Source organism: Fundulus heteroclitus, chromosome 19 (genome assembly GCF_011125445.2).
Source record: "Fundulus heteroclitus isolate FHET01 chromosome 19, MU-UCD_Fhet_4.1, whole genome shotgun sequence".
In the NCBI taxonomy this organism is placed as follows: domain Eukaryota; kingdom Metazoa; phylum Chordata; class Actinopteri; order Cyprinodontiformes; family Fundulidae; genus Fundulus; species Fundulus heteroclitus.
In genome coordinates this window covers 9,791,527-9,803,943 of record NC_046379.1, presented here as the reverse complement: position 1 = coordinate 9,803,943, position 12,417 = coordinate 9,791,527, and the positions used below count along the sequence as shown (strand labels likewise).

The following is a 12,417-nucleotide window of genomic DNA, read 5'->3' as shown; positions in this document are numbered from 1 at the left end:
CTGGGGTCCCTTCTCGTGCTTCAGGGTTTCAGTTAACTTGAAACGAAATACCAGACCATGAAACGAGTGCTTGTTTTACACGGTGTGTGTGTGTGTGTGTGTGTGTGTGCGTGTGCGTAATGTGCTGTGTCATGTCTTAGACATTAGCTCACACAGCAGGGCAAATTTCAAAATCCCAACAATCCTTTTTCAGCGTTAGATTTACAATATCTTTGAGTAAATAAAAAGTTGCCTGTGTTTGATCGCAAATCTGCTTTAGACGGAAATTGCCGCAGCATCTTTGTGCAGTTGCAAAATGAGCGTGGGGTGTGTGTGTGTGTGTGTGTGTGTGTGATTCACCGCACAAACCTTCACCGTACTTAAATGGATTAGCGCTGTCCAAATATTGCACATTGCAAATGTTATTCTCTCAGCATTACACGCAAGATCGGTCTGAGCATACGTTAAATGGTTTTGAAATTAGCTCACATACCAGGTAAAATATTTTGTAATTTCTGACAAAAATATTTTTATGCCGGGGTTTTATTAATCTCTTCTCACACGGATAGGGGAAAACAAAACAACAAAACAAAACCAAGAGATCCGCGAGCACAAGACAGCAAGAGGTTCTGCACATGCACACTTTGATAGGGGCAAACGACCATTCTGGTGAGCCGCAAGATTGAAAAAAGTAGCCACAGTATTTACAAAAAAAGGAAGGAGGAAAGAAAGTCCAATATTTTTAGTCCAAATTACAGTGTTGGAACAGTGCTTTGCACAGTTGAGTGTCCAGGGAGTGGAATGGCATGATGGGCGAACACTGCTGCCAGGCCCCACCCTCCCCACATTGTCCTCACCGTGGAGTTCCTGCTCTCTAACAGCACGTTTGCCCTCCTTGTATCCTCCTGGCAGCTCGCGCCAGCAGCATCATTTCTGGCCAAGTCCCTGCCGGAGCTGAAACAAAGGTGCCGAGGTTGAGACAGGGTCAGTTTACCCCCGGGTGTTTCGGCTAACTACCTTTTGTCATCTTTCTGCTGATACAAAGTGCCCACTTTCATATAAGGACTTTTTGCTCTGGTGTGAGGTACGCTGGATGCAGCCGCGTCCTGAGAGGATTAGCTCATGCCACGCCAAACTCCCACCTAAAGTGGAGAAACAGCTACTCACGCTTTTCATGCATTTTTCTGTTGAAACGTGCCTCGCAGCCTAAACATTTTTTCCCTTGGAAACCCTGTGGTTGACACAGAGATGAGTGGGAGTGAGATGATTGCTGTGACATTCTTTCAACTTTTATGCCAGCTGGAGAGCAGGTCGAATTTGCATTTTTGGAAAGTTGATGAAATAGCTGCAAAGGATTGTAAAGAGAAGGATTGAGGATTTTGTTTTGGTATTTCATGCAACGAGGAAGGACTCACCAGAACAGCAGCCCCGGGGGCCCCCCAGTTATAAGGCCCAGAAATGGTCTCTAATTAAAATAGCTGTTTATGTATTTTCAAACAAAGGTTGCATGCTCAAATCAGGTGAGGTGTTTAAATCAGTGGGATTTTCCTGCGTCTGAAAAAGATGATGTCATTCTCCTGTCTCAGAACCAACTCCTCATCCCCTGCAACTCATTCATCAAAATGAAAAGCTTTACATTCATCCTACATGCCTTTGCTTTTGTGCTTTGCAGAAACAAAAACAGTTACTTTTCATTTTTTTATACCATTTATTGTATGGTAGAAGCCATTTTAGAGCAAAGAAATTCAAAATAATACAAAAATAAATATATATTTTTTACTATGTAACATATCAGGAAAAAATTATCTGTCAGTTGTTCATTTCCATCAATAATCAGATAACTAAGAATACTGTTCCTTTGTAGTTTTTTTGTTTTTAGTTGAAGAAGTACATTTTTGGTTTAACAAATCATAATCTGCATTTTGAAGAATCTGAATAATAATAATAATAAAAAAATCACTTTGATTTATTGCCAAACAGGAATTATATACATAAAATTATCGTAATTAGACAGAAATTATTTCTGAAAGTGCACCGGTTCCACACTGACATTGAACATATGAGCAATAGAAAACTTGTTTGTTAACTGACATTACTTTGTGGCGCCCCTCGGCCATCGCACCCTGAGCAGGGAGCCGCATCAGAAACCATCACTGATATTTGCAAACATATCATGAAAAAAGCTCAGTTGTGGTCTTTCAGAGTAACCTCTCCACAAAGCCACAAGAAATTGAGGCATAATCCAAATATGTATGCAAATTTTCAACAGACTGTAATATAGTAGTTGTTTGCAGAAATGTGGAGGCTATCGGGTTCACTTTTATAACAGCCAGAAAAAAAAAAAATACATCACACATGATTTAAGGAAAAATTAAGCACTTATGAAATTATAAAAGTTCAAAAAAAGTTACAGCGTGAAGGAATTTCTGCAAGCAAGAAGTATTTTAAGACCATTTCTTTCAAGTTTATCAGTGTGAGCAATTAATTTTCCACACCTTGATAAACCTCTGCTCCTTTCATATGGGGATTTTCTTTGGCTTCGGTACAGCCCAAAAAAATATGGGCAGGAGAAACCGCGGCCAACAATAACGCTTCATATAAAAAGAAAGAAAGAGAAGAGTGAAATGCAGCTTGGTATAGGCAGGTAGTGTGAGACTCCTCAGCTCTGCTCTCAAGAGGGTGGAGGGGAGGGTGGAGGGGAGGGGGGGGGGGGGACTCCTGATGGAGTTGGGATGTACCGGCACAGGATTGGTGGAAGGCTCCTCCAGATGTGGCCCCATGCCAGGCCCTTACGTCTTTATATACTGTAATCAGATGAGGGGACAGCCCTGAGTGAGCATCGCAACCACTCTGCGTCTTTCCTGCAGCTCCCCTGTCAGTCCTGCTCTCCAGCATCTTCTCCTCCGAGCACGATGGCCAAGCAGACCCTCATCCTCACTCTGTGGCTCCTGGCTGGGAGCCTCTTCGCCGAGGCAACCTACTACCGCCACCACCGCTACATCCCGCACTTCTTCCGCTACAGGGAGCCCTCCACCAACACAGAGAACCTCCTCCCAGACGTGGCGAACCCGGGGCCCGAGGTCTCGCAGTCCGGTGTCCCGAGCTACCCCGACGTCCCCGAGGTGATCCACCCCATCCCAGGGGCGTTCAACCCGGTGCCCGAGGTCGTGCATCCGGCACCTGACACCCATCACCAGACGCAGGTGCTGCAGCCCTTCCCCGAGGCGCCCTCCGCCGACAGAAACCGCGACAGCCGGGTTTTCTACGGGATCATGTTTGACGCGGGGAGCACCGGCACCAGGATCCACATCTACAAGTTCATTCAGAAGGATCCCGGTGAGTGCGCAGCCCTCTCCGAACAGCTGACTTCCCACTCTGTTTTGCGCTTAGGTCATGCTGCGCCGTGTGGTGTCAGCGCCGGCAGAGCGCATGGGCGAATCTAAAAGTGGCAGAGATTAACTTTTAATGAGCCCGTGTGAGCCAACACTGTGCAGGAAGCTTTAAAATCCTTAAATCTGCGTCTAAATGCAGATGAAAGTGAACGTAATTAGAAGCCAGAGCTACAACAAAAAATAAATTTGAACTTGAATGATCTGTTCCCTGACTGTTTTTTCTTTCTTTTCTTTTCCTTTTTTTTTATAGTTGAGCTGCCTGTTCTGGACAATGAAATGTTCCACGCAGTGAAACCTGGACTGTCTGAATACAAGGACAACCCTGAGGAGGTATGTACGCATGTTGGCACCGTCATGTCTTCTTTTTATGGGGAGCAGCTCACTGTCACAGACCCGCTAAACCGCTTGGATTTTCATTGGGTTGGGTTTATGTGAGTAAAAACGTTGTAATTCCCAAATAGCTGCTGCTGCTCCCCCCTGTCTAATGTGTTTTTCCCTCCCTTTTTTATCCTTGCACCCAAAATTGCTGCTCTCCAGGTTGCATTTTGTTTGGGACATAAAATTACTTCTGTCTTTTTTTACATTAGGTTGGGGAATTTCTCACTTATTCACGCATTTATGTCATGAACACACTCAATCAGTGACTTTAAGGGACTATATACATGTGGTGTGCGTTCAAATGCAGGTATGATAGAGAGATGTTGTAGTGCTCCATCATCTGAGTTAGGGGGAAGTATACAAAGCAGGAATGTAAGGGACCCGAGAACGGAGCCTTGAGGAACTCCACATGTGATCTTTGTCACAGAGATGTAGAATTGTTAAATGACACGGCCATAGAAGATCAAAAACAATCCATCACATTGCCAGACAATTAAACCTGTGTTTACTGGCTTGTAAGCCTCAATACTAGGTTGGAACATTAAAACTTTGGGTATTACTGCTCATGCAACATTTTTTTTTTTTTTGCAGAAGCATATTTTGCTTAAAACTTGAACCAGATTAGCTCCTAACTTTCCACCACAGAGAGAGCAAAATTATAGACTCTGTGGTTATCATCTTAACTTTCTGACCACTGGAACGTGGAACCTAATTTATAACCAGCAGGGATGAGCTTGTGTGCTACATAGGGAGTTGCTCACTGTCACTGAAGCACTCGGATTTTCATTTGGTCCGGGTCAAGTGCTGCTCCCTAATTTACCGATTAAATTTATTTTTTTTACACAAATTTGTATAATTTTGCTGGAAAATGGTAAATAAATAGTTTTTTGTCATCTTTTGCAGGGTGGGAACACCATCCGCCAGCTGCTGAAGATCGCCAAAAAGACGGTGCCAGAGGAGGAGTGGAGGAGGACCCCGGTGGTTCTGAAGGCCACGGCGGGTCTGCGTCTGCTGCCCTTGGAGAAGGCCAACGCTCTGCTGCAGGAGGTGAGGCACATTTTTTTTTGCTCTACCATCAGACAGCTTGGCTCAAACCCTAGCTGTCCCACCAGGGATAGGGATGAGAAAACCACTAAGTGCTTACAAGTGACACTGAACGAAACGGCAGCAAGTCTGCCCATTTGGTGGTTATCATGTTGCAAAGAACAGCTGTTGTTGGGTTGTGTGGAGCGACCATATTTGGCATTTTAAGTATTATCCAGGCCTCTGCTCCAGCCATGTTTGTGGTTCAGTTGTGTGTCACTCTAAACAGCATACCAGACTGCGCTGTTTGTAAATCAATTTGTATTAACTTTTTTTTACCCAGACAAAATAGGATTACTCATATAATTTCTGCGCACATTAAGTTTGATGTAAACTTTGATGTAAATTCTGACTCGATCCTACAGGTGCAAGAGGTATTTGAAGAATCGCCTTTCTTTGTGCCAGAGAACAGCGTTTCAATCATGAACGGAGCGAATGAAGGCAAGTAAACTTTTTGCTTTCTTAACAATTGGGCAACATCTAACGAGGTAAATTTAGAACCTCTAAATCAATTGACTTTTCATGATTCCTTTTTACAAACGTGATATCCCATTACAAATATGAAAGTTTTTTTTTACACCATTAAAATCACAGACCAAAAGGGATCTTCAGATTATTATTTGCTTAGTTTTCATTAAAAATAGGAAGGCTGACTAATGTAATTATTTTTGTGCGTGTGATTTTAGGAGTCCTCGCCTGGGTCACAGTGAACTTTCTCACAGGTAAGGCGTTTGTTGAGTTTTGCTATGTTGGTGTTAGTGGTTGCAGGAGGCACTTAGACTCTCGTTCCTGAATCCTTGACCCCAAACGGACAGCAAAACACACATTATATCCTCACCCCTCTCTGGTTTAATCACATTTATTTAAAATAAATATATGTCCTCTGCCTTGTTGGGCCCAGTTATAATCGTTATGATACTAGTGACTATAATTTAAACAAATTCTGAGTAAAAAAAGAACATTCCTGCAGAAGATATGATGGTGCCACACTGTCCAACCCCTTAATGCCTTTTTATTGTTGGTTTACATAAACATACATCACTGTTAAGCTTTAATTCCCAATAGCCATCATTTAACCATAAATAGCAATACTTTAATTTTGAAAATTATCTATGAGCCTTTTTTAAAGGCCTAAAAATTTCCTTTTTCTGCATATATGTTTCCTGCTTTTAAGAGTATCTTTTAGCTTTATTTAAAAAATATAAATAAATCTGTTTTGCATAGCTGATTTAAGTTCGTTATGAGTTTTGAGTACTTCTCTAGTTGTAATCCCCAGCATAAAAGCGTGAGACTATTATTTTGAAGAACATTTGTGAGCCTTACTTTGAAAGGGCCAGGTTTCACATCCCTCTCATGCCGTTTAGTATTTAGAGTTCCTAGTTTTTAGTTTTTTTTGCTGTCACACAATATCCAAAGGTCCAAATAAATGGGAGCTGCCCTCCCTTTATTCCCATAGCAGGCCGCCCATTCTTAACAAACTTTCAAGATTCAACAAGTTGCCCCATCGTCCTCCATCTAACTTGAGTTATTCCTCCTTCTGCTTGTTTCTCAATAGGCCATTTGTACTCCAACACCAGGAGGACAGTGGGGATTCTGGATTTGGGTGGTGGATCCACCCAGATCACTTTCCTTCCAAAGTCAAAGGTGAATAAAGTCTTTTATGCCTGAAATACACAACTTTCCATCTAAGCCCTTTAAATATAGACTAACATTTGTTTTTGATGCACCAGAAAACGATTCAAGTTGCTCCACCGGATTTCACAGCCAAATTCAACTTGTTCAACCAAACATATGAACTCTACACACACAGGTAAATGGCTTGGCGGATGCAAGATTTATTCTATACAGTACAAGCTTGGATACTTTATTTATTATAAATATTTGTCGTTACATAGCTACCTTGGAAATGGACTAGTTGCAGCCCGTCTCGCAACTCTTGGAGCACTAGGAGCTGATGGTAGATCATCTTGCACCTTTTTATTCATTTATGTCCACCAAGTGCATTTGCTTTGCAGAAATGCTCAGTCTCAGGCAAAATGTTTTGTTTTTGCTCATGCTTTCCCAGGACTGGATTGGAAAGTCTTCACGAGTTCCTGCCTCCCGAAAAAATACAGAGAAGAAGTGAAATTTGGAGGGGACAGCTATAAAGTTAGCGGGATTCCAGGCGGTAAGATAAAAGCCTCTTGAGGTTTTGAACGCTCTCCCATTGTCCTGACTCCAACAATCCACGCATTCCTCTCTCTAAAGTCTGAAACACAACGGCGTACAGTACAATGCAATCTCACAGGAGAGCACATATCAGCCAAAGCACGTTTAATCTTGGCATCAAACACATGTTTTGTCGCCCTGTCTCTTTTGCTGTTCCCTCTTGGACAATTAAACTGTCATCAACCTTGTATTTAGATGAGAGCGAAGACAGTCAGCCAACATCGCAAATAAGCCAGTCACTCCCATTTCACAGTCAAGTAGCCAAAGGTTGCTGGGTTGTCCCTGAGTTGCTGTATTTTTTAGTGTAGAGATAGCAGTTTGACCCTGGCCTGGTCACAATTGTGTGTTTCAAAATAGGCGGCACAACAGGGCTGTGCTGTCACTCCTGTCAGCACATGGTTTTGCCGGCACAATTGCACCAACTGCTCCCACTGGACCATGTGAAACTTTTGTCCTTTTGGGGCTTTCCTCTTGATAAATTCTGGTGAAGCCCCGAGTTTCACCCGCCGGCTGACCTCTAAGTGCGGCTTTCAGCTTTCCTAGTTGCATTCCATCCGTCTCTCCCTGCCAAAACTCCTTCTTCTCTTTCCTTCTTATAATGTTTAGGAAGGCCGTTCTATCAACATCTGCTCTCTGTTCACGCTCCAGGGTATGCAGGCTATAAACTGTGCTACTACGAAGTCATGAGGGTCGTTAAGGGCAATTTTCACCAGCCGTACGAAGTGAAAGGCAGCAGCGTCTTCTACGCTTTTTCCCACTACTTCGACAGAGCTGTGCAGACCGGCCTCGTCAGTAAGTATGAGCAGAATACATCGAGCCATTTTCCAGTGCCATTATCTTTTATGCCAATTCTAAGCTCTTGCACAAAGTTGGTATTCAAATTGCACGTTTGTTTTTTTCTTGCACCCCAGGCAGTCTAGGTGGTGCCGTTGAGGTCAGGGACTTTAAGAAGAAAGCCAAAGAAGGTAAGGCTTACACCACAACTTCAGCAGTGGAAGGTGTTATGGGGTCTTAAGATGATCTTTACAAGTTAAATGGTCCTGATTTAAAAGAGTCAGCAGTTTCTGTACATCGTGGGTTTTTAAGACCATTCAGTACCTTATAGCCCAATCAAACCATTTTAAAATCTATGCTTTTACAGACATAGAGCCAATGTAGTGATTCAGGAAATGTTGCGCTATCTTACTTCTTTCTCTTGTTGGTCAAGACTGTGGCAGCAACATTTTGGATGAGCTGCTGGTGCGTGTTTGATTTTTTACCGGTAAAGTTACAATAATTGGTACAACTTTACAATAAGGCTTCCCTTATAGATGGCTAGTAAATGGTTTATAGATTATATTAATTAATCTGTAAACACTTTATATCTCATAAGTGTTTAGTGTGCATACATTAAGAGGGGAACAAGAGACAAAACTGACCAGTTTGTGCTTACAACGAAGTAACTTAGTCTGAAATGTTAAATTTAAGCAACTCTAGATGAAATATATAGTTGAAAAGATTAGGCTCACTATTTGGCAAGAATTAGGATAGTTTTGTCTCTTGCGTGCCCTTAATGAATGCATAATAAACATCAATGAATGAGTTATAAAGTGTTTACAAATTAATTGATAGCATCTATAAACTATGAATTAGCCATCTTTATTGTAAAGTGGTGCCCAATAATCTAACCTAATAAAAATAGCATGTACTTGTGACCAGATGTGAAAGGAAAGTATTTAGCAATAATCATAAAATGAAAGGCTGATTTGGTAATGGACTTCATGTGGATACTATATTTTAAATCTATAAAACAGTTAGATTTATTGCTCAAACAGACACTGAGTCCGTTTGAAAATGCTGATTGCTCAACTTGAATTTTAGGGACCAAGAACAATAATTACTGTGTTTTCTGCATTAAATTGGAGGAAAATCTCATCCCCTCCACTCAGATATCAGGGAAACACTAAATAGCAATGGTCTTTATAAAGTCTTAAGTCATTTGCATATGGATGAAAAGAGATGTTGCTGGATTAGATCTTGAATAAAAGTGGCCCGAGTAAAGAGCCTTGAAGAACCCCACATGTTATTTTTGTTTGCTCAGATTTGTAATTACCAAATAACTCCCATCTGAAACAACCTAGCAATTTACCACACTATTACACCCAACTTCCTTTTTTATTATAAGCGGTAGTTACATAAGTAGGCCCTCAGTACTTAGGCCAATAAGTCACAGGAATTCTGTGGTTCTGAAGCTGAAAGATTTTGGAACCGCTGCTTTAGGGCATTACATCTATGTTTTGAGTTTAAAACGATTGTTTGTGCTCCGAAACAGCAGCCAAGCAGCTCCAATTCTCCAGCCAAAAGTAAAAAACTTCCACACACTTTTTTGGTTATCAACTCAACCTTCTGACCACTGTAATGTTGAACCTCACTTTCAAACCAGCAGGAATGAGCTGCTGTGTTACATAACGCTGTTTGCGTTGCGAGAAGACAGTCGCAGGGTCTCAGGGGTTGAGTCCAGCTCATGTTCTGCTGGCAGCTGAGCTGAAGACGTCTGCAGGTCCCGGGCAGGAGGGCACCTGGCAGATACATACCACCTTGATGCTGGAGCACACGGACACACACGCAAACACATGGTTGGCTGTTAAACGCCGCCGCCACCCACCCGCAGCCTTCAGCTGACCTCCTCACACCTCCCTGTGTACCCAGACAAGCAAAACAGAAAGGTCATCCGGTAATCTTGTAGCAGAGGGGTTAGAAAAAGTCCAGCATTCTGTAATGAACTGAGAAAGCGGACCCAGAATTCAGCCAGACCAGCAGAGGTTGAGTTAGATCTTCTTTTATTAACAAAAAGTAAAACAGGGAAAAAAACCAAAAAGGACAGTGAATCCAAAAAAAAAAAACGGCACAAAAATAAACAGACTAACGGGGCAGGCAAGACAGGAACAGGGTGGCTCAGATCACTGGAGACAAGGGGTCAAAAATCCAAAAGCAAACCAATAAACAGAAACTTGCAGGAGGAGACTCACCCATACTCAAACAGACGACCTGGCACTGATGTCTGGTCTCAGCAGTTTATATGGAGGTGGAAGCAGGTGAAACCGGTGAGAGGTGATTGCAGCAGGGGTGGAGTTAGGCAGGTGTGCAGAGTAAGTAATTAGACCAGACATCAGTGCTGAGGCTCAAAACAAGAACAGACAAAGCTAAAAAGCTGACAAGACAAGCGGACAGAAACAAACTACACACGATTTAATAAAGAACAAAACAACCCTGAAGTACAAACCTAAAAACAGAAAATAAAGCTAAGACTAAAACTGATGACAAAACAGGATAAACTAACAGTAAACAAGAACCAAGACAAGACAAAACTCAAAGCAACCAGAGAACCTAAGGAAGGAGGGCAAAATAAGTTAAACATAAACCAGAACAGAACCCAGAATATTACACATTCACCTCTTTATGGATTTAAATCTAAATAATGTATTGATATTATGTAAAATGTTGCTTTTTTTTATTTATTTTTATTTGCAGTGTGCAACAAAATGACCAAATACCGTGCCATCAGCCCCTTCCTCTGCATGGACATGACTTACATCACTTGTCTGCTAAAGGAGGGCTTCGGCTTCAAGGACAGCACTGTGTTGCATGTAAGTGGCCCAAGTTCCCAAACGCAAGGAGCCATGATGTCGCTGGTTTTCAAACGTTGAGAAAAGTGTCCATATTTGCTCTGATGAGAGGCGTCTCCCCTTTTCTTTTCCCCTCAGCTGGCCAAGAAGGTGAACAACGTGGAGACCAGCTGGGCTCTGGGGGCCACCTTTGACTTCTTCAGGAACTTCAACATCCACCAAGACTAGCTGCAGTCGCTGCCGCTGGCACTGAAAGGGACAGTCTGTCACTGTGGGGCTTCCTTCCCTCTGACCACCCCCCTCTCCTTGTTTCTTCACCAAGCCTCAAACACCCTACAAACACTAAAAGAACTGTTTTTTTTTAAAAAAAAAAAAGAAGAAGAAGAAATCACTATATTTTTATAAGGCCAGCTTTTTCTACTGTATGTCGAGCTCATTGTCGATGGGTTCACTTATTTTTTTGTCAAACGTTTACATGTTTTCTTAAGGGGGGTGCGGACCTGAAATGTCTTTCTGGCCAACCTGTAAAGGGTACAGAGGGGAACTTTGGAGGCAGTGATGGGAGCCGCGGTATTTTGGTGCTTACTGTGGTCCTGGTGTGCGCCGTGCAGAACAGTGGAATAAATTTAGACACTAGTTGCTGGAGCCGTAACCACAATTGTCTTACTAAATGCTTGTAAATCTCTTCTCTCTTTTTAATTCTTGCTGTAAATGTTTTTTTTTTTTTTTTTTTACAGGGTCCTAGTTAATTTGCTCTTACCATTAGACAAGTAAGACATCATCGGAAACAGAGCAGACAACTACCAAACAGCTTCTTTTTTTTCCTCAACATAGCACAAAACACTTTAACTGCTGTTATTGCAGCCGAGACATGAATATTTGTTTTGATTTTCTCTACAGGGTTGTATATATTTATCATTAGTTTTTTTTTTCTAAATAGACAGGATGCTGTAATGAAATGGCTTTAACATTTAGTGAAACGGTATAGTCTATTCTATTATGATCTGGAATGAAGAGGAGTTTTTGACCATATTTTATTGTGAGTTAAGAAACCACTCATCGAGGATCCAGCAGCATCATCTGCCACAATTTATTAACACATAGACTCAAAAAAAAAAAATGTTTGGAAACTATTCTTTCTCTGCTGTTTGTGAATTGTACAAATATTTAAATAGTTGGAACTTTGTTATTTTTAATTATACTTACTCAATAACTCTTTGTGTTACTGCTCTCAAATGCCTTCATACAATGTTTTTTCATTATCCACCATACTCAGTTACTACTGCTGTACATACACAATGTAAACTTAGTGAAACTGTTTTTTTTTCAATAATATGCATTTACATCATAAAATGTCATGCCGCACAATTGCCAAGAAATATTTGTCAGTATGAAAAGTCTGATGCCTGATTATGTGTAAATAGTTTTTAATAAATGTTGTGACAGTAAGCAAACAGGTGTGTTTTAATAAAACATGAAAATGTGCTTTGTGTCATTGTGGCATGTGTTAAGAAATTAGAATATTGTCGAAAATGAAACGATTCAGTGCAAAAAGAGAAACATATATAACAGGGAGATTCATTACAAAGGGAAGCATTTTAATCAGTTAGTTAGTTTTAATATTTTACAGCATAGAGCCAATGAAAACCTAAGATTAATTTATTTCATATAGTAATACACCATAAGACCCAAACAAGGATTTTTAAAACTGAAATATTAGGTTTTTTAGGAGACAGTTACCGAAAACCTCCGCATGGAGGGTGAGGCACTAA

At 41.4% G+C, this 12,417-nt stretch overlaps 1 protein-coding gene across 1 annotated transcript; it reads left to right on the top strand.

Annotated features, from left to right (window-relative positions):
* The first annotated feature begins 2,780 nt into the window (after positions 1-2,780).
* On the top strand, positions 2,781-12,130 carry entpd5a (ectonucleoside triphosphate diphosphohydrolase 5a). Its single transcript, XM_012852244.3, has 13 exons — positions 2,781-3,315; positions 3,622-3,701; positions 4,653-4,796; positions 5,198-5,273; positions 5,519-5,554; positions 6,388-6,476; positions 6,563-6,642; positions 6,728-6,789; positions 6,898-6,999; positions 7,689-7,832; positions 7,952-8,005; positions 10,551-10,666; positions 10,784-12,130. Exons 1-13 carry the CDS (start codon positions 2,892-2,894, stop codon positions 10,871-10,873), a joined length of 1,497 nt encoding a protein of 498 aa, XP_012707698.1. The 5' UTR covers positions 2,781-2,891; the 3' UTR covers positions 10,874-12,130.
* The last annotated feature ends 287 nt before the right edge of the window (positions 12,131-12,417 follow it).